Below are 22,541 nucleotides of genomic sequence, written 5' to 3'. Positions count from 1 at the left end.
TAGTCGGGCCTCAGCCTCTTGCACCCGACCGTTCCCATTGTTGGCTTGGCCGAACCCATGATGGGTAAGATTAAAAGGTCTTCTAAGTGCACACAGAGCAGAATGTTCAAAAATAAAACAGAAAACTACATACTGTAATATAGAAAACGTATGTCTGTTAATCAACTATATACTGTTAATGATTAAATATACACTCTTTGACAAATACTTTTCGACTGAATATGCAAATGATAAATGCATTGAAATGCCCATCGTGATGTGTATGTAAAGAGTGATTCTTTCTTTGAGAGACCGAACTTTCGCGGAGTTTGATTGGGCAGGTCATCGTTGATCGTGAAAAATACCTCGCCATTGAATTCGTGCTCACTACAACTATACGACGGAGTTTGAGAAGACGTGTCAACGGACTAAAAGTGGGTGGATGAACAAATCGACATATCGCCCAACATTTCGATCGGAGTGATGCGGCAATTAGATGGAGCGGTTTTGAATGTTAACGTCTAGAGAACAGAAGGCAGCGGAAGGCCTAGAGTGATTACAGAACGGGAAGACAGATCGATGTTCAAGTAGTTGTAACAGCAGCAGAATCTTTACTATCGATCACCCAACATGTGACCAAAGTGACCACGAAGACTATTCCTAGACGACTACACGACCGGAATCTACGCTCACGGCGTCCATTACTCGGGTTTCCACTGACCCGTAAGCATTGTCAATGACGATTGCAATGGTACCGCACTCGATTAATGCAGAACTGTTCTAATTGGGAACGAATCATTTTCATTGACTAGTCCTGCTTTGAAATGAGAGCCCCGACGACCAGCGCAGATGTATGTGGAGAAATCTGACCATAGCCGAGATCCCGCTTTTACTGCCGAACGCTACAGGACCCGACAACAGAGGGTTATGGTTTGGGGTGCCGTTTTTTTGAATAGCCAGACTCCCTTAATGGTAGTCATGGCATCTTCACAGAACCGGCGATACGTTGACAACATTCTGAGACCTATTGTGATACCGTTTTTGCAACATCCAGGACATACTTTCCAAAGAGACTTTCACGTGAGAGGCGTGCCATGCCTCTCAAGTGAATATCTGTGTGGTTGTGACATCCTTTCTTGGCAGCCAGATCTCTTACCAATTGAGCACATTTGGAGCCTCTGACCATCTGGGAATGTCGACGACTTAGCCCATTAATTGGACACTTTGGCAAGAAATGCCTTATGATACCATCTGTCACTTTATGAATCAATGCCACGCCAGGCAACAGCTTGTATTCAGGCAAGAGATTACATACATCTTATTAATTTCCTCACTTTGTGTAGCTCTTTCTCTGGAATAAATCATCCAACTATTCCAAAATTATAATAATTTTTTCTTGTGCATGTACAATAAATGTACCAACTTTTGTTCCAATTGGATAATTCCTCCTTGGTGCGTCACTTTTTCTTCTTTTTCTGTCAAAGGGTGAATTTGAAACATGGTTGTTGAGTTCAAGAAATCATCCTGAAAAAATGATGTTTGAAAAAAGCAATAAAAATAAATAAATAGTATTCCTCAAACCTCATCGATTTAAGTTTCTACGCAAAAAAAATCCTTGTATCTCCATTATACATTATCTTTATTATCTAAATTGCTGGTAAATATCTCTCTTACACGTAATTCTATTGTACAAAAAATTCCAAGCCATCACTACGAAGGTCATTCAGTTCTGGAAATCTGCCATTTTCTCTACCTTTGTTTCAAAACAAACGCGATTTAAAACATTTAACCTTAATGCAATTTTATTATTTTGACTCGAATTAAACATATAAACATTTCAATTAAATTAATAGAAAAAAATAAATAAATAAAACAACAAAACTAAAATTAGCTCAAGCAAAACTCGAAGAACCACGGTGCATATTTACGAACGCACCTGTGAAACTCCGAGTTTCTTTTTATAGGGTGCAGTAAATATGAACGCAAACCAATTTTGTTGCATTGTTTTTTTGTTTGTTTTTTTCTCTTGCTACTGTATAATTGTTGATCTCAACAACCGGATACTTTCTTCTTTCTGGATTAGGAAGAGCATGCCAGAGATTTAAATAGAACGAGAGAATGATGTACATACGAATCCGTGGATAAGGAGGGGAGTGGCCACGTCTGTGAGTCGTCCGGATTGAGTTTTGTGAGTATATTCCTATATTTGTGATTATAAATCGATTTAAAATGCCATATGGCACCCACGTCACATAACTTCTAATTACGCATCTAACTGCGAGAACACTAACTAAAGATAGCATATTACTAACGCTAATGTTAAGTTTGAGCCACTGTGTTCTGTTTTAGAACGCTCCTAACATTTATGATATAAATTTATAAAATTTTAATATGTAATAATTATTATTTTTATAATTTTATTATATATATATATATATATATTGCCTGTGTAATTAGAAATATTAAATTAATGCGGTAATCACGCTTCGTGAAAATTACATTGCGCTTTCATTTATTTTCAAATAGTCCTCGAAATTGTTACAATAAAAATGCAATTATTACAATTTAACACTAAATTTACGAAAATTCAAATAAAACTTATATTTAATTGTAAATATTATATTCGAAATTCGAATATTCAAATGAACCAATCGAAGAGCTCCATTTTAAATTTTGTAAATTCACGCAAAATTCGAATATTTGAATTAACCAATCGAAGAGCTTCGTTTGAAATTTTGTAAATTAACATATTATATTTAAAGTATATTATTAATAATAATAAAACGTCAGGCCTGATTAGTTATTTTATTTATTATCACTTTATATCAGACAAAAATAATTAATAGAACAGAAATAGATTGTTAATTCTAATTAATGTAAATGTTTTATTACAATGATGATCACTCAGAAACAAGAATAATTATCCAAAAAATTGAAATTTGAATTGAATAAAAAATATTTTTGATGATAATTATTGCGTAGTTTTAAGAAAATTGCGATATAAATGAAAAATTAGTTATGCAAGAAGCCTTACATCATTATCAAAAAACTAATTTTCATTGTAACGAATACAATGAAAAATGAAAAGAAAATCACCTGAAAATAAGAGAAATTAAGCATTTTATATGTTAAAATAAATTATTTTAAGCCTTCTGGGTTCGTATTTATGGCAACATAATACAAAATTTAAATTTGTTGTATCTAAATGACGTTACCGCTCTGAACGGGAAGTAAAAAGTTTTTCAAGGACCAACTTGCGGAAGAATGGATGCTGTTCACTTTGCCAAAATGGATGCTTTCCAATTTAGTTTTCTTTATTTATAATTCGTTAACATAGATTTAGAATTTTCTAACTTATTTCGAAACTTGTTATAGAACGTTGACGCTCCTTTCTATAATGGCACCTAACCGAATCGCAAATATTAATAATTTTATAATCTATATAAACAATATTAAACGTGTAATTCTGTTGATGAATATTGCTCAACACTTCGAGTTCCACTTTAACGTTGTATAACGTGCATTTAAGTTTATAAAGCGCGTGGTTTATATTTGACGTCATTTATGATTTTGTTTTATGAGTACTGGCCCTGTGAAAAAGCCTAATGATTACTTAAAACGTCATCTCTAAATAGGGCCTGATGACGATCAGGCTGCAGCCCAAGAGGCAGCAGACCCAGGCCTTACATTAACAGATGTCTCAAAGACGTGTTACAAATCAATCATTCCATGACATTTCTTCTGTATTTAAAAGCTTCTTTCAGATTTTAGTAAGTAGATAAAGTACTAAAAAGCATTTAAAATCGTATTAGTGTAATGGTGTTTTAAAAGGGAACCATTTTCGACCTCTGAGATGCCCCAGTAATCACTAGGATCTTAACGGATCTAGTGAAATTGCAGTTCGCCTGCACTAGTTATATTTAAATTAATTAAATTTGTGTCGCTAATTTTAACCGTATTATTGAATGGAGTATCATTATTAAATAATTTTAAAACTTCCCTAACAATATTTGAATTAATGCTCCCTCTGACTTGTAAGTTCTGTACTTTTGGCATCTCTCTTAATGAAATTTAAAGCGTGCATTATTATATTTATCTATTTAATTGAATTTATATTGTTAATTGAGATATAAACTAATCGTTAAAGGAATCGAGATGCGAAATCGTCAAGATTCTAAACTGGCTCAAATGGGTATCATAGACAGATATTTCCCAGGATCACCTCCGGGAATCGTCAGGTGTTTCCAGATGGTATGTATCTTATTTTATAGTTATTAATTTTAAAAGACTAGTACAAAATATTTCAAAAATTTACACAACCGAATAAATAATAATACAAATTACACATGTAAATTTTTTCACTACAATAATCTTGTTTTCTCCATTATGTAATGAATTGATATGAGGGATCATAAGTACATGTATTTTGAAATTTTAATAACTTTTGTTCTATACAAGATAAATGTAATTTTTGTAAAATGCTTCGGGAAAGCAATTTATTGGAGTTTTAATACGTTTAATCTCGGGATTGTTACGTTTTAAAAAATCTTAAATAATTATGGATACAAAGGAATGATACAAAGCAATAATTATGGAGAAACAATAGGCAGACTGAAACGTTGAAGAACGTATATCGTCAGTTAAAACATTCTTGTAATATTATAACTTACAAGAATATGTTTTAATGTTCCCCAACAAAATATTTGGAACATTTGGACATTATTATGAAATCTGTACGAATATTGAAAACATGGGTATAAATTTTTATAACGTCTCAGTACTGGATTAAGTATGCGATTGAACAAACACAAATAATAACAATAAATAAGTAATGATAATTAACAGTGACGTATCCAGGATTTTGAGAATATGGGTGCTGCTCGAGGCAGATTTTGGGAGGACCAAGGCATTTGCCCCCTGTCGTTTTTCAGAAAACGTTATTCAATTATCTTAGAATTACTGAAAGTGATTGCTTTGTATCAAGATGGTGCTGATTCATCATAAGCAACCCATTAGATTAAAATAAATATAGAAAGAAAACTAAGATTAGTTTATAACATCTATTATAGTTAAACTTAACGAAAACTCAAATCAAGTTAAAAATATTACTAGGTAATCAGTAATTGAAATAATGATATCCAAAACTGCTCGTTGTCAGTTATCTATTGTGTATACGTATGAAATATGCACGCGAGACTTGAGGCTATCGAAGATTAGCCTTACATTTCACAGATATGCCATCTATTAGTCGAAAAAGTATTTAAACCACAATTTGCGATTTTTCTCAATGATCGATTGAATTTTTGAATTTCTTGAGAAAGTCCTGCATTTAGGTAGGGAAGGTTCCTCAAAAGCCTGTTCAGCGTTTTAGTGCTGTTACGAAGCACGATACGATTTTGAAGATCCTCGAACAGGTTGCAGTTTTAAGAATTTTGTACACTGCTGCTTCGAGAATTTCTAGTTTCAAAAAGCCCTGTTTTATTGACTTTCGTAGACTTGTAGAAAAAAGTCTTTGTCTATGCATGCCACTATATTCTTAGTTACGTTGGGATTTTTTAGTTATTAACGGAACCTACTTTCTTAAAAATCTTTATTTTGTAATTGAATTATTGTAAACTCTCTTTTTATTATAACAAATCATAAATAATTCAATTAACCAGCATATATAATTTACTTTTTCCTCTATTGAAGCAACGCTAATAGAGGAAAAAGATCCTATAAGGAAACTATAAATATCTAAAAAACTAGACAAATTATAAAAAAGAAACAAATCTCTGTATAAAACTGTATAAAAATCCTCTGTAGAAAAATCCAAAACTGAAATAAATTACCTATCTGAAACATTTTACAGATCGTTTTTATTTCTTGTACAACAGGAATTATTAACATTTGAAACTGCACAAGAACTTTATAATGATCCTGAGCAGTCGAGTCCACATAAGTCGTCATAGGTATAACTGGACACCGTCGGTTAAGTAGCAGATTTCTATGGTCCCGGCCGACTTACATCGGTATTAATGTGAAAAAAAACTCTAGTTTGCTCGACACCGTTTAACTCGTCACCAATGGATAAATCGACATACTTTTTCTGTCCCACACTCGTTTAGACGTCGACTCACCTCCTGAAAAAAATGAGTTCACACCACACAGCTTATCGACACAGCAGAGTCCGATTTTGCATTTTCTCACCTTTTATTCATGCAGTTATTTGTAGCACCTGTTTCACATTTCTGTTACAAATGAGTATCCGAAACCTAACAACTTTTACGCTGAAAGAAAAATACGAACTTGTATCTGAATTTGAATGTAATAAAACTTCGCAAGCCGAATTTGCGAAACAAGAAAACCTTCCGAGAACAACATTGGTGGGAATTCTGCAGAAAACAAACGAAATTAAAAAAACTTTTTCTTGGGTCTTCGTCGCGGCTGTTCCGAAAACGTCAGAGAAAGTCGCCGTACAAAGATGTCGAAGATGCTCTGGGGCAGGGGTCCCCAGCCTTTTTGTACCTAAGAGCACATTCTAGAATACTGGCCGGACAGCGGGCACCATTTATTTTTTCAAGGTGAATTTATACTTGGACATAGTTAATAATACATACACATAATGTACAGAAAACATTTAATTCCAAAAATGTAATAAAACATACACAAGACTATTAACAATAATTTTTACAAAATAAGTAATTACTAAACAATGCATACAAAATCTACAGAGTATAAAAACTTTTTATAAAAAATATAAATCTGAAAGTAAATGTGATTTTTGGCATTGCATTTCATTGGCCATTGCTTCGTAATTAGGAGAGTATGATGATATTCCTGCTCGTAAGCAATCGTCAAGATGTTCATCTGTAAGTCGTGATCTGTACTTTGATTTTATGATATTCAGAACGGACCGGTTTATTTCATTTCAGGTATGGGAAATTTGGTTGATGAAGATTTGGCGGAGGGGAAAAAGAGATCAGTCGCATTTCGCTTCGTGCTTTTATCTGTGTTGGACGCCATTTCTACTTTTGAGTGGTTAAAAACGAAAAAACTTTTACATAGCATTTTATTGAAAACCGAAATATTTTTATTTTTATCGTGGTCGCACAGCAGCGGGCACACGTGAAACGATCGGCGGGCGCTATGGTGCCCGTGGGCATAGGGTTGGGGACCACTGCTCTGGGGCGTTGGCTAAAGCAAATTTGTTCATCGAATCTTCCTGTTTCGGGGCCGATACTGAAACAAAAAGCGATGGAAATCGCTGAGGTACTTGGAGTAGAAACCAACTTTAGTGTCAGTGATGGATAGTCATAGATACATTGCAAGTACCGTATAAAGCACTACTGTATTTTCCTAATTGTAGTTTTGTGGTTTTTTTCAACTTCGTTTTAATCGTCATATCGGATAACTCGACATATTTTTACTTCCCCTTGGGGTGCGACTCTACTGTAATTTACAATTTTGTTTAAGATTAAAATTCAGAGCCACAACTACATTTTAAGAATCTAAAGTTTCATTTTAAGGATTTTTTCGAATTTTCAATTGAAAATAGCGAATTCTGTACGGAATTGCTCCTCTATAATTTAAATTTCTTTGAACACTTGTGTGTATTTGTTCATATTGCACATGGTGCAATTAAAATTTCTGCTATAGAAGAATTTCTTCGATTTGTTATGTACAAATGGCCAACCTTGCGTGTTGTAAATTTTTATGTTAATATCTTTGTGATACATTAATTAGCTTGTCAAAAGTTTGTCCCATTTGCTGTTGATATTATTATTCTTTAAGATTAAATTTTTTTATCTGTCAACTGATTTGTATACTTCATTTCGTCCACTTGCAAAAATTCCAATTTGCAAGTGGAGTGAAATGAAACAGTAAAACATGAATAAAATGAAAACCTACTAAACCGAATTTTTGGAAACTGGGCTATTTCTTATGTTGAATCTTAGTATAAGTCGGAACCCGATCCAACGCGGAAACAGAAGAGGATTTTGGGCACGAAGAACGTAACTTAGACATGGATAAAGCACTTAGAGAGCCTTTTAACAATCCTATCGTGGGTTCGGCCAAGTCCCCGATGGGGCAGACGAACAATGAAGGACGAGACAACCACGGTGAAATTCCTGGGAATTTTTCTTTTTCGACCCGTCTAAATTCGTTCCCAGGTTCCCGGAGCAGTAGTCGGACGTCTAAACCGCTCGGCCATCCGGTCATCAAAATTGAATATTTTAAACAATCGAAAACTTTCAAAAATCGAATGAGTTTTACAGAATTCAGATCTCCAGAACAAGGAACGGATGTAATTCCTGAAGACAATGAAAATAACATAACAAAGTGCTGCCTAGTTGACTTGTATGAATAAGTCAGTAACTAACCAGCATCGAGTATTCGAAAACAAGTTGATCAGCATTGTTGGTAATTATGGAAATAACTAAAGTATTAAAATTTCACGAGAAATCACATCTAGAGTAACTTACTTGTTAGTCTGTATTACTATAATGCAATTAGAATTTCCGACGTTAGATGAAGGTACCAGTTTTTGACACTCGATTTGCCTTGTTCGCTGTTGTGGAGCCACGAAGAATGCATCCGAGAATTCGAATACCTAGCACGAGTTATCGGGGACAACGAAATCATTTTGCAATCGAACATTCTCACTTCTTGCATTCGAATATGTCCATCTTCGGTTGGAATCACTTTGAATCAATTCGAATTAAGCCTAGCAATAAAATTTTTACGTATGTGAAATTAGTTTTATTATTAAAATATGAACTGTGTGGCATTTATCTGCTGTAGTTTAAAGATTAAAAAAAATACTAAAACCTGTTCAAAACGAAAAAAAATTTGGCACTGTCGATTCTGATTTATGCAGGTTTTACTGTAAAATAATCTTCCTGTAAGAAATTAATATAGGCCTAACTATTTTTTGAAATACATTTATAGAAGTTTAGTAGATTTCCCTCTTTAAACTTGCAGAACAGCTTAAAATTATACTTAACAAATCCCAGAAGTAAATTTGAATTGGCATTTTTATAGAAAGCATCGAAATGATTTGCAAAGATTTCCAACATGTTTATATCACGTCTTACCTTTATCTTCTTGTGAAAGGTTGTTGAATACCACTTGCATCACAAACTTACTTGGAACTATTCATACTGTATATGTTAAAAGTTTCTTGGCACCTCTGGAGGTAAGAATGTTATTGTCTGGTAGCCGGTCATTAAACAGTTCTAACTTTATCTGTAAGGCTGACATCCTGTTGACAAGCACATAAATCAATCGGTTTCTCTCTACCTCATAATTTCTCACTTAATTTATTAAGATATGCAATAACACGTTTCAAAAATGTTGTCACAAATATATTCAAGACTATTAAATCTAATTTTGTGTTGTCCATTTTTCTAAAGGAACAATCTTTATTTCCTTAAATGATGACACAAAATGCTATAAAACTGTCTCTACTAAGAGGCCGGACTTCCTAATAACACGTAACATAGTTGTATTCAAGGATTACATTAGCAGAAATGGACAGGGGCCCACAATGGGGCGGCCGGTCGGCGAGAACAGGACCATTCCCGAAAAATTCCTGGAGGTTTTTCTATCTGTTCGGATTCAATTCCAGGTTCTCAGAGCAGTAGGCTGAAGTAGAATTACCCTATAGTCCACTATTATCTATAAGATCTGATTGGGCCAATTTAAAATAAAGTTACTACAGGCTTTTTTCCGCCTGTAGTAACTTTATTTTAAGTTGGTCCAATCAGATCTTATAGATAGCGATCGTTTTCTTTTTAATTTTCGAAAGCATTTTTTTAAATTTAACGATTTCAATCGAGATTCCCTTCACAATTCGATAACTGTCACAATCTCGTTAGTGAAACTAGTGGTGCCAAAACGTCGTTTGAAGATTTTATCAATGCCGATAATAGCATAGCTTCTGTGGATACTTATCTGAAAATATCATCTCTGTTTAAGTGAAAAACCAAACTCGAGACACATATAAAGATAACGAAGAATAAATCTCCTTAACGATAAGCCTCCCCCTCCTCCTCCCCCTCCTTCTTACATGTAAGGAAACAAGAAAAATATTTTACTTCAGCTTTAAACGAGCTTTCTGGATACACGTAACACACAAATCTGGATATTTTTGTAGCGACCGAGCACATCGAAGGCATCATCAAGGATGAAGCAATGGACAAGTCGACATAAAAGATTTCTTGCATTAAAAGGGCCCTGCTGGTGCGGGGCTTGAAGCCCGCACTATTGAATTAAATAAACAGTAAATCCTGGGTAAATCGGACGTACAGTACGAATATTTTTTTCCGGTTTGGCAGGTTTCCATTTTGAACAGGGGTTTTTTTTAACATAGAAAATCGCACAGTTCTTAAGTATTTTTCTCATTTAAGCAAGTTTCTTTTTCATTCAGGTTCCGTTTTGGACAGATTTCGTTGTATTTTGGAATAATCATGAAACAGGAAGATAATCATTATAAAAAAGTATTTATATTCCAATAAAGAAATTAATCATAAAGTCAAAGTATAAAGGTTGTTACGTCTTTATATTACAAACACAGTAAAACCTGCTAATGTGACCACCTGCGTAAGGTGACTACTTTTAGTTGTTCCCTTTAGTGGTCATATTAACAGGTTTCACTGTATATACTGTATTATAATATACATACAACAACATAATATTATATTAAATGTATACAATATCAGAAAAGGAAAACCTGCCAAACAAGAAAAAATATTCGGTACCGTGCGGTCCGGTTTATACAGGTTTGACTATATATATATTCTGGAAATACTGTGTGTATATAGTAAATACATTTTGTGTATCTTTTGTATGCATTTGTTTATTTTAGTTGCTCTAAATGAATATTCTTTTCCTCGAAAAGTAAAAATTGAATAGGAAGAAGCAACCAAAAGTAAATATAATACAGTAAAACCTGCGATAGCCGGAACCCGAGTCAGTTGGGAACCTTCTAGAGGTGGAAAGTTCAAATATTCCTTACATTATATTTATATTTATTACATTGACTTGACAAATGTTCTCTGAAAGCCGGCACGGACGGAATGAAGGAAATGGTGTTATATTTTAATCCGAATAAGGGAAAGTATAGACGCAAAAGCCAAAAACTCGTGTGTTCTGTATTTTTTTCATTACAATAAAATTAAATTAACTGAATTTAGTTTTGTGGCATTGACGAAGGAAAGAGAAGCCAGACTTGGATACTAACCACACCCACGCTCTGTCTAAGGTGCACGCGTGGTGTTCGTTTATTATTGAAGTTTATTTCCTAAAATTGTTCTAGCGACCTGAGTGGGTGGAGGTTAATCTTCCAAAATTAAGATGTGTTTATGCCATTATACTTCTGTTTTTCTGTCCGAAGTCCATTGCATTAAGAATTGTTCTGGTTGACGTTAGATTATTTTATTAAAAATTGAACTTTGCCCATTTATTTAAATGTAAAATCTTTAAAATACATGCAGATAATTTCACCCAATCCCATAACAGAGTAAAAAATATTTTCAGATCATTTGTGTAGGCAACAAAAAGCAAGAGCCTTACGAGAGGGGAGTGGGGCCCATGGACTTTAGTGTGTTCTTCAGAAGAAAAAAAAACATTTAAAAATTGTTCATTTTCTGCTTATATTTTCCAAATAATAAAATAACTTTAGCCACGGCTAACATTTATACTAGATTATTTTTCTATTTCGAAATTGTTATGTTATTTTTATAAGCAAGGCCTCCGAAAGGGGGATCTAAAATGGTCTTTGCACTGACAGCTCTTCATTCATATATCCGATTTCTTTCTAAGAAATTAATCTGTGTATTAGATATAACATTAAGAAAACAATTTTAAAAATCTAGATTTACCATACATAAATTTTCACGCCCATTTCCCAGAAGGGGGCAGCAAGCAAGAGGGATCACACATACGTACACACATCTACTCCTGAGATACCTCCAGAATCTCCTGGTTCTTTACATCTCTTTTGTTTCTTTCGCCTTCATCTCCCTCCTAGCACATTTTCTCACATTTATCCTGCTCTTAATCTTTTGTTCCTTCAAATCACTTGATCCAACGAAGATCTCCCCCATTTCTTTATTCTTCCATTCTTCCCTCGATTTACCAATTATTTAAATTAAGAAATTTCTTAAATTAAAAACTTAACAAATATTTAAATATTTCTTAATTTAAGTGAATTTATTTTTTCTCGGAAGCATTTATGCTATTTAAATTTTAAAATGAAAATTTATTAAACTGCTTTACATTAATTATATTAATTTAATTAATTAAGTATTAAATATATGATTACGTTTTATTTCCCTTAATTATTTTATGACACACACAAATCACTTTCAGCTCTCCTCTTGTCAGCTTTAGTTCCTGGTTTTATTTTTTGAAAAAGCTATTTAAATACTTAATTTATGAATCGCTGATTTGTTCCTTTGTTCTATTTTTAGTACCATATCAATATACTCGATGAGTTTTGGGTATTTTACTGCTGTAAATACGACAGAAGAATAATTTTTTTAACATTTTAATTCGAGTTCACATTAAAAATGGGGCTTTTAACCCACGAACTTAACTCTACCTCCCGTGCGATTCCGACTTACATAGGTTTTATTGTATATGTATTTTTTCAAAATAAATTTTTGCTCCCTCTTCTACCTCCCCTTGCCTTCCAGAGCCCCCTTTAGTTTTTTATCGCCCGCAAGTGGGCTGTAGCGCCCTTTTTGAGGTTCTACAGCTCCCTTGCGGATGGAATCACTGTCCTGTACTTATGTGAGTTTTTTTATTTATATTTTAATGAATTCTGTGAAATATATTTTATTATAAAGAATAAAAATAATGCTTTCTTTTCCTCTCTTTATAGCTGATAGCCCTGTGTGCCCTGATAGCAGTCCAGTCGAATGGATCCTGTTGGTATTCCTTCCATACCAGATTTCGCGTTGTTACTTCAGTTACAATCGCCGCCTTTCTTTTAGCTTTAATTATCTACTCCTTATTTTTGTATCGAGTGAATAATTGGCTTAGCAAGTTTATGAATGTAACCCTAACGGTAAGTGCTGCCATCTGTAGTTAGTTTCGTTTAAAACTGCCTCCATTATTTAAGTTGTATTGGCGTGCCACTTAGAAGTAACTAGGCGAAAATTTTCTTGGTAGATCTTGTTTAATTTTGCTGTGTCCCTTTAGGCATATTAATTAACCATCCGATCTTACTGCTAGTCTGGATGAATTCGTAATGAGCAGGAAATAACGATCCTACTAGCGCTTGTTAGACATGAACAGGGCCTTTGTTTCTGTCTATAACGCTTAATATTCTAGAGACAATACCGGATCCGGAAATTTTTAGAGAGGTACAGAAAGGAAATAATATTTTTTTACAAAATTATTACTAACTGACATTGGCGCGTAATCATGTAGGGAAAAAGGGCAATTGCCTGGTGCCCCCTAATTCATATTTGAAAGGCTCGTGAAGCTATAATGCGGCAATGCTAACTAAGTTTTGCTCGGCTAAAACCTTCAGAAGGGGTGCAGCTGCGCCCTGAGTATCCCCTAATCAGACCTGCTAGTAGGGTTTTCATTCTTTTTTATTTTTTATTTTTTAATTCCTTCTTATAAAGCGTAAAGAAAGTATAGAAAGAGGTATAAAAGTTTTAATTGTCTTACAAAAAAATTATATAAATTAATACAGTAATTCCTATTTTGGTATGTTTAATCAATTCTCGTTATGAAACTTTAGGAAGGAAATAGGATAAGATCACTGGGAGAAAATAAGGTACAAACCGGTCTGGTAGTAGAACACATTACAGAAAAAAAAAATGAAGTTTACATATAAGAAACGGGCATTGCACTCACTCTCTTACATTTTCTCAGCTGTATGCGGGGAACATCCATTAATTTAAAGTGCAACTAAGAAAAAACTACGGTGTGATTCTCTTGAAAGTAAATATTATAGTGATGCGGATGGTTACGTGTTTTGATTTATTGCCAAGAGAATATTTTACTAAACTAAGGATCAAATTCTTCACACGTTGCAATTTTCGATAGCTTCTCATGACCTACTTACCAATGCGGATTCTAAACTGATGATGTCATAACGACTACTTCAAATTTTGACGTCACCAGTCAAGCGAGATCTTTATGATGAAGGAATTTGAAGTAGTTCTGCCTTCTTTACTTACTAAATTTTATAATTTAACCCATTATGAACTAGAAATAATCATAAAATCTAGTTATTACACATGAAAAATTTATGTGGAAAGAAAAATTCCATGCGTTAGAACATCACCCATAATATTCAACATAAATTTTTATTTTATATTTTAATTTTTGAATTCAAAAATGGGAATTTACTTTGCATCATTCCACCCCGAAATTTAATTAATTTTTAATGGTAATTTTCTTATGTAAGCATACCAGAATGTTAAATATAAGAATGCCTATTGTCTATTTTTAAACCCACTTTTTCTTAAGTTATTTGATAAAATTGATATTTATACCTTACAATAAATTTATCTGGGAATGTTGATGACTTCTCAAAACTTGCATCTGCTTGAATAAATCTTAAGGGGAGGATAAAAATTAATAAAATTTTTCTTCTATATATATATTGATATTAACTAATAATTATTTTTAAAAATTTAAGAAAAAAACTATATATAGAAGTCAAAATATGTATGTATCTGTATATACTCCCAATCCAACCTCTTCAAATCTCACCCCCTCAAAAGCACGGGTGGCTTTTGAGGGGGTGGAAGTCCGGTTTACACAGGTTATACTATACACTGTTCACTTTATTTCATTTCTCTGTTTTCAGCATAATAATTAATATTAAAGCAGTATTCGATTTCGATATATTTAACACAGAATATTAAAACTAATAACATACAGTAAAATGTAAAATATGAAAATTAAATTTGACGTTACAAAAATTCTAAACATATGTAATTTTATATTAATATTTAAAATTATTGAGGTTAAAAATCATTCTATTATCAATTTAAAGTGTAATAAAATATGTGACAGAGTGAATTTCATTACACCATTTGTAACTTAATCATGCATGAAGGAAAGAAGGATGTTTGTAAATATAAACGAAACAAACCTATCTGTAAATTAATATATATATAATATAAATAATACATGCATACAATAAAACCTGTCTAAGATGAAAACCTGTCAAACCGGAAAACTATTCAGTATCTTGTGAGTCCGGTTTACACAGGTTTTATTATTTTATTTTATTTTATAATATTTTATAAATAATTTTATATTATACAGTAAAACTTGTATAAACCGGAATCACATGGTACCGAATATTTTTTCGATTTGACATGTTTCCGTTTTAAACAGGTTTTATTGTATATAATTACTAACAATGTGCCGAAGTGTGCGTATAATACATAGAAAACATTTACATTTTATAGGTTTCGTTCACTAGAACTGGATCACAACGTTAAATTTAGTACAAAGTTTGGACACGGTGAATGTCTACATTTACCTTAGTTCTACTAAATATAGCTGTACAATAGTAAACAAACATTACAACAGCACTCTTACGTCACGTATAAAATTTTAAAGGATTTGTTATAAAATTCAATTGATTAGGCCTATATATTTTAGAGAATATACAGTCAAACCTGTTAATTACGACCACTGACGGAAACATAAAAAATGGCCGTTGTTTGGAGATTATTTTGTATGCATTTTTGTTCAAAACAAATTCCTGAAAGGAAATGTCCTCTATTTAGAGGTGCTTGGTAATTTAGTCTCGTGTAAATAATAATAATAATAGCGAGGTTGAGGCCGAAGTTTTAAACGCGAAAACGTGTACTTCGGACGTTCGGCGCCGCTTTTCTGTAAGCCTAGAAGTTTGGCAATGGCGTTTGGAAAGTCAGTGGAATCATGCTCGACATTCTAAATGCCATTGTCAAACTTTTAGGCTTACGGAAAAGCGGCGCCGAACGTCCGAAGTACACATTTTCGCGTTTAAAACTTCGGCCTCAACCTCGCTAATAAAGATGAGAAAACGCCAATTGTTTAAGTAGTAGCATAATTTTTTTTTGTTTGAGCGCCAAAAAAATAATGAAAAGTCAAGGTAATGTTTTTGATTGATTAAATTCTGATCTTAAGAAAAAGAGGGAAATCAAATTCGAGCTTTAGAAGCATCCGGATTCGAGTTCCGTGCTCCAGAATAATCCCTTTCTCTTTTCCTATGTTCATTGTATATATTTTTCCAAGTGGATTAGAAAAATGTATGTTAAAATGAACGTAGAGCAGCGGTTCTCGATTTTTTTTTCCACTCATTTACCACCTGAGCCTTCTATGTATAGACTTGTAGCACTAACGGATTCTTCTTGCGTACCCTGAGTGGTACTGTACGTGTACCACTGATTGAGAACCTGGTGACTTACCGCTGACGGAGAGGAAAGTAATTAAAATAATTAATAAAATATCATCTAATTATCTGCAATTTAATATTTTTTTCTGAATTATTTTTTAATTTAATATATTAAATAGGTAAACCTAAGCTATGATACCATTAGACTGAATTTACGGGATAAGGCAACGTAACAGAAGGGCAATTTACCAAGGAGAAGTGCCTCCCGCGAGGAATTTCTATAGGAAATTGGCCCCTATTTAGGTGTTAAACACCTGAAGAAACCCGGAAAACTCCATATGCCCGGTCTATTGTTGAGATGCGCGAACCCATGATTTAGTAGTTTCATCCACTCGGTCACTACTGGGCACTAATGATGTATTAGAATACTAAACTGATTAACACTAGCAATAACGTAGCTTCAAAGATATAGTGTCAATCTGTTTTCTGAAGAAAGTGAATACTTAAAATGGTATCACGCTCACCTATTTATTTGTCATCTTTCTTTTGAAGAACACTTTTCTTATGATAATGAAGCAATTCATTAATTCTGTAACCTCTAGTTTCGAAGAATGACAAAAACAGTTCTGAGATCAATCCATTTTAATCAGTATACAATTAACTGTAAGCTAAAACTAGCAGAATATTAAGTACTTTTATCATTTCCATTTGTCAACTACACTTCACATGACACAGAATCTACGTTCGATTATCGACTTTTATACACGAATCTACGCAAAAATATAGCGTAATTATAATGTTTTTACTAATAAATAACATAAATTTATGTATTTTGTTTCGTCCTCCAGAGAGTAACCTACATAGCGAACGTCACAAGATAATTTTATCACGTTTTTTTACTTGCGTAACTTTAGACTTACAAAATTTTTAAGACATTATTTATCATTTTGAAAGCTGCAGATTTAGATTTTGATAACGTAAATAGACTAATCGTAACGGTTACGATGTTGACACTTTCATCTTTTTTTAAATTTACTTAATTAAAATTACTTTATTTCTCCTTAAATTAGTGCAATTCCTAAAGCTTTGCTTAAGATTCGCATGGAAGTTATGTAAAAAAGTAACACGTAACACGTTATTCTTATTTCGTTTGATGCATGCCATTAAATACTTGTTGGTAAAGTCTGTAACTAGAGTAATGCTAGAGCATGTAATTCTATGGATGAATACTTTACATTAATATTATTAAAGAATTTCATGGAAAAGAGCAGACATTTATCTCAAAATGAAAGCTTTTATTATAATAGTTTTAGAGGAAATTTCATGCAGAATTTAGAATCGACATTTCAAAATAGACATTAAAACAGGTTGTTACTACAGACATAAAGTTACCTGTTGTAACAAAAGTTATAATACACTATTTTTGAATTAGTTACTCTGTTACGATGCGATTTTTGTATTAAACAGATAGTAACGAATGAATTTCTTCTAAAAAGTAGAACTAGATAACAGTTATATCTACCCTACTTTTTATTTTCCCGGCTGTTATATAATCTTTAACACAGAGAAAGTATGACAATTTGGTTTAAAAGATGACACCCCCAAGGTTTTTTACATTTCTGGATTCGAAGGACGTTGAAATGTCGAGATATGCAAAAAAGATTGTTTTTTCTGTAATGTTTACGGATATGTAGGGGCACGATTTTGTTCGCCCTCTTTAAAGCTTAATAACTCCTTTGCCTTTCGTCGAAATTTTGCAGGGAAATTTGTGTGTAAGGGGCATTGATTCTATTAAATTTTGGTGGTTACAGATCCAGGGAGTGGGAAGATAGAGGAGGATCGTGTGTCGTATCTGGATCGAAGTTGAACTTTTACAATTTTTATAAAACGCATCTCCATCTTCAAAATTTTTGAACCATCCTTTCTGCCATTTTATACTAATCAATAATGTGAAAAATTTTAATAAAATGTCGTAACAGTTGGCACCACACACAATTTTAAATTTTTTTTGCGAGAAAGTTACGAATTTCGTTGCTGGATTTTCTTATCATTCCTTACATATCCAATAAAATGAAATAACTTTAGTAATTATCATTTTCGGTTGCTCGATTCTATAAGTAGATACAACTCACTAAAGATGTCTACGCTCTTTTCTGATTAAATTAAGACTGAATGTAAGAAAGTTTATTAATCGGCATGACTATCGAAGATGCTCTCACATTTGAAAACAGATCTGGCAAATCGTCCAAGACACTGGAGTTCGATCGGAGGTTCGCGCCTCACTCGGACGGGCTGGCAGCAGGAGTTTTTCCGGATTTTCCTTCTTGCAGATGACGCTTGAATAGGGGCCAGCTTTCCATCAAAGTCCTCCAGGAAGGCATTCTATCTCCCCCTTCTTGCGTTGACCGTCTCCTATAAGGCAGACTTTGGTCGCTTCGTGACTTCTCTCCTGTCTTCCTCGCGTTGGTCGTCTTCTATAAGGCCGGCTCTTCGGTCGCTGAGCGATCACCCTCCTGTCCTTCTGGAGTACAAGCGAATAGCAATACACTCTTCTATCGAGAACGAGAAATCGTCCAAGAAAAAATGCAAGAGTTTATGAATAATTTAAAATAATTTTTAAGATTTTCTCCACCCGAGAACACAAAGAGGACTCTTTTTTCATGTCTAGTGCCCACCAGTTGCCGAGTGAATAATACCATTATAATGCCTCACCGACAGACTAACAACGTGGAGTTTCCTGGGTTTTCTTCGCGTGTCTAACACCAGAATAGGAGCCAGTTTCTCATAAAAAGTCCTCCCGAGAGTCATCTCTTGGCAGATTGCCCGCGTGTTTCTTTGCCACCAATCTATTTCTCATGTGCATCATTAGTTAGGCCAGATCCACAATGGAAGCAGTCGAATAGTGAAAGATGGGAGCCGATACATATATGGGTCAATCCACGTATAAGAATTTCTGAATCAATCGGATCTTTCCTAAAATTTCTAATCCGGATCCTTCCCAATTGATGGGTTGATGATGTCTTTGCTTCCAATCATTAGAAAGAACATGAAGAGTGATAAAAATCGAGTTTAATTTATTTTTTAATGGATAATATAAAATTCTTTAATTCTCATAAAAATATATATATTTATATTTATATGCAATACTTGTATTTTATTTATTTATTTGTAGTTATTAGTTGCCGATGCGATCATCGCTTTTCTGTTTTTTATGTCTTCTGTATTATGCTTCACTGCCGAATGCGAATTATCGAGGCCCAACGCTGCTGTGAAACTTACAGCCGTAAGTATATATATATATATATATGGATTATATTATCCCAATATATCCCAATTATATATGGATTATATTAAATTATAATTTTCTATACAGGTATTCGGATTAATGGGATTAATGGGATTTTCGGCCACGGTCTACATGGAGTATTGTTGGTATAAGAATTCCATAGCCACTTCCGAAGAGACCAATACCGAAACATAATTTTTTGTACGATAATGCCCCTTTCAAATATATAATAATAATAATAATAATATTAAAAAAGACATTCCTTTATGTGTTGATTCTCTTTCTACATTCCATACAACGTTTTAGCCTCTATTCTTTGTTAATATATTATTTAGATCTCTAGATGACAGTGGGATAACGAGTCAGCCTGCTGCTCCGGGGGACATGGGTTTGAATTCGACTGAAATTCAGGAATCTTCAGTACTATCGAGCCTCGAGCCTCTCGACTCATAAGGTTCATCTCTAGAATCATTATGGATGGTCCCATAGGAACAGCCACTCCATTTCAACTATTATTGAAACCTGATCGAACCCATGCTGGACAAGTAGCTACAAGAGGAACAGCCACCCCATTTCAACTATTATTGCTACCTGATCGAACCCATGCTGGACAAGTAACCACCAGAGAAACAGCCACCCTATTTCAACTATTATTGCTACCTGATCGAACCCATGCTGGACAAGTAGCTACAAGAAAAACAGCCACCCCATTTCAACTATTATTGAAACCTGATCAAACCCATGTTGGACATGTAAATAGGCTCTTTTTGTGCCTTCAAAGATGCATTATCTTAACGATAATAATAATAATAACACATGGTTGTATTAATGGATAAAATTGAAATAGACCATATAACCGTATTATTTTTATCTTGAGAAAAATCTAATTTGATTATTTCTAGCACCATATTAATAGGAACAAACAAAACCTAAGTTTTGTAACTGTAAGCACGCTAAATTCACAACTTACTTGTGTAGTTGTGAAACTTTATCTACATAGGGAATTAAAAATATAAGAACTAAATTTAAAACAAAAATATCCCCTCGAATGATGAGAGATACTTTCCATGAAGAAGAGTGGTTAAAGTACAAACAATTTTGATGAGTGAACAAATATGGCATACTTGAAATGCAACAATTAATGTGATAAAATTGTTAATAATTACAAATATTTAGTTAGATTGATAATTCTAATATAATCATCAGTAATTTCATTTCATTTTAATAAAATTTAAATCATACCCTAATGCTCAAAGAAACGGTCTAAAACTCCAGCAGATATTGCTGGAGTTTTAGACTGTTTCTTTAATTTAATTTAATAAAAGCATATTTAATATATTAAAAAATAATAAACTCTTTATTATAAGCAATTAATTAGATAAAGAGAATATTATTATTTTTAATATAATTAATTATGTTTTCATTAAACTTTTATTAAATATTGTTAAAGTTATGTTTAGAGTATTAGTATGCAAGAATAGCCGAACATCCAGGCGCTACTCTACATCATTTTTTAAAAATTAACACTAAAAAATATGCTTTTCTCAGTAGTAAATATGATATTTATTCCTTGAATCAACATTAAAGAATAATAAATTTCTTAAAATATTAAAACAAATAAAAATATCTATTATATTACATTTTATAAGAAAATTTTAATTTATATCACTTTCATATTGTTTTTTCTTCATCTAAAACACTACACTTTGAATGCCCATAGACTACATTTTGGGTCCCTCTTTATGTTCAGGTCACAAAATGTACTTTGTTTTTATAATCCAGATAGAAAGAATCTTTTATGTACAAGCCCAGATACGCGGAATGTCTGCAGAAACATTTGGTCTTGCTTCTTTAACCTTAGAAATTTACATACTTAAACATACGTAGGCCTATACAGGATACTTCAAAAAATGTTAACACTAATATAGAAGTAATTTGTTATGAAAGATTTCTAGTGAAAAGTTGTTTTCTGCGTCAGGAGCAAGAAGTCAGTTCTTGGTAGTAGGGCCGCAGTTCTTTTGAGAAGTTCTCAAAAGAAATGAGATCCTACTATCTCTAACACATTGGCTTCTCTATATAAATGTTAACATTTATGTCTTAAAACGAAAAACAATTATCATGCATGCCAAGCGAGCTATTGCTTTAATAGTAATACCACATGATTATATATTTGAGAAAGAGAATCGAGATACTTCAAGTCACATGATGCCCACCATTGGCCGAGTGGATAAAACCACTGAACATGGTACTTGGTCGTGAGTTTGCGCCTGATTAACAGGCTGGCCGCATGTTTTCCTGACTTTTTCACGTAAATAGGAGTTAGTTTCCATAAAGAGACAGATCGCACATATGTCGCGTTACCGTAACCAAATAAACTAAATCAAACCTCTATTCTATCTGTTACCTTACGATTTAAGGATATAAAAATTAAATTCACCATTAGTACCAATGACAAAACTTTGCAACTCATTTCAAGGACGTCTAGTTCGTGATTCCGCATAGATACTTCCTTCTCTTCAAATACGTTTATTATGTTAATGATATTCTCTAGAAAATAGAAATCGTGTTGTAGGCAAAAAAATATAATAATACAGTAGGCCTACCCTGACTTATGAGTACTCTATACACGTAATGCCGTATTTTATCCCTCTTCTCTATTCACTAGACGAATTATTTGACACTACGAGCGCAGAACCGATATTTACAAGAAATTATTCTAATCAGCACTCACGTATTTGACAAGATTGAAATTTCTGCCCACTCCTATTAGATGATCCTTACGAACATTTTCTGTTCATTCACACTAATGATGTGCAAACCCATTACTTCTAGAAGGTTGGATGGCCAAGCGGTTAAAGTGGCAACTTACTGCTTTCTGTTATTTATATGTTCAAAATTTGTTGTGAGAGGAGAAAATCTGAGAACCACAGAGATATA

General features: G+C 33.2%; 1 protein-coding gene across 2 annotated transcripts; it reads left to right on the top strand.

Annotated features, from left to right (window-relative positions):
- The first annotated feature begins 2,041 nt into the window (after positions 1 to 2,041).
- On the top strand, positions 2,042 to 19,871 carry LOC136989750 (uncharacterized). Of its 2 annotated transcripts, XM_067288001.1 has the most exons (5): positions 2,042 to 2,167; positions 4,127 to 4,230; positions 12,848 to 13,033; positions 19,491 to 19,601; positions 19,692 to 19,871. In XM_067288001.1, exons 2-5 carry the CDS (start codon positions 4,135 to 4,137, stop codon positions 19,797 to 19,799), a joined length of 501 nt encoding a protein of 166 aa, XP_067144102.1. In that variant the 5' UTR covers positions 2,042 to 2,167; positions 4,127 to 4,134; the 3' UTR covers positions 19,800 to 19,871. The 2 variants fall into 2 exon arrangements, with proteins under 2 accessions (XP_067144102.1, XP_067144103.1); XM_067288002.1 differs by lacking the exons at positions 2,042 to 2,167; positions 4,127 to 4,230 and adding an exon at positions 12,701 to 12,756.
- The last annotated feature ends 2,670 nt before the right edge of the window (positions 19,872 to 22,541 follow it).

The sequence above is a fragment of the Centruroides vittatus genome, unplaced genomic scaffold, assembly GCF_030686945.1.
Source record: "Centruroides vittatus isolate TY-2023 unplaced genomic scaffold, ASM3068694v2 scaffold_769, whole genome shotgun sequence".
In the NCBI taxonomy this organism is placed as follows: Eukaryota; Metazoa; Arthropoda; class Arachnida; order Scorpiones; family Buthidae; genus Centruroides; species Centruroides vittatus.
This window is presented reverse-complemented; position numbering and strand designations above follow the sequence as displayed.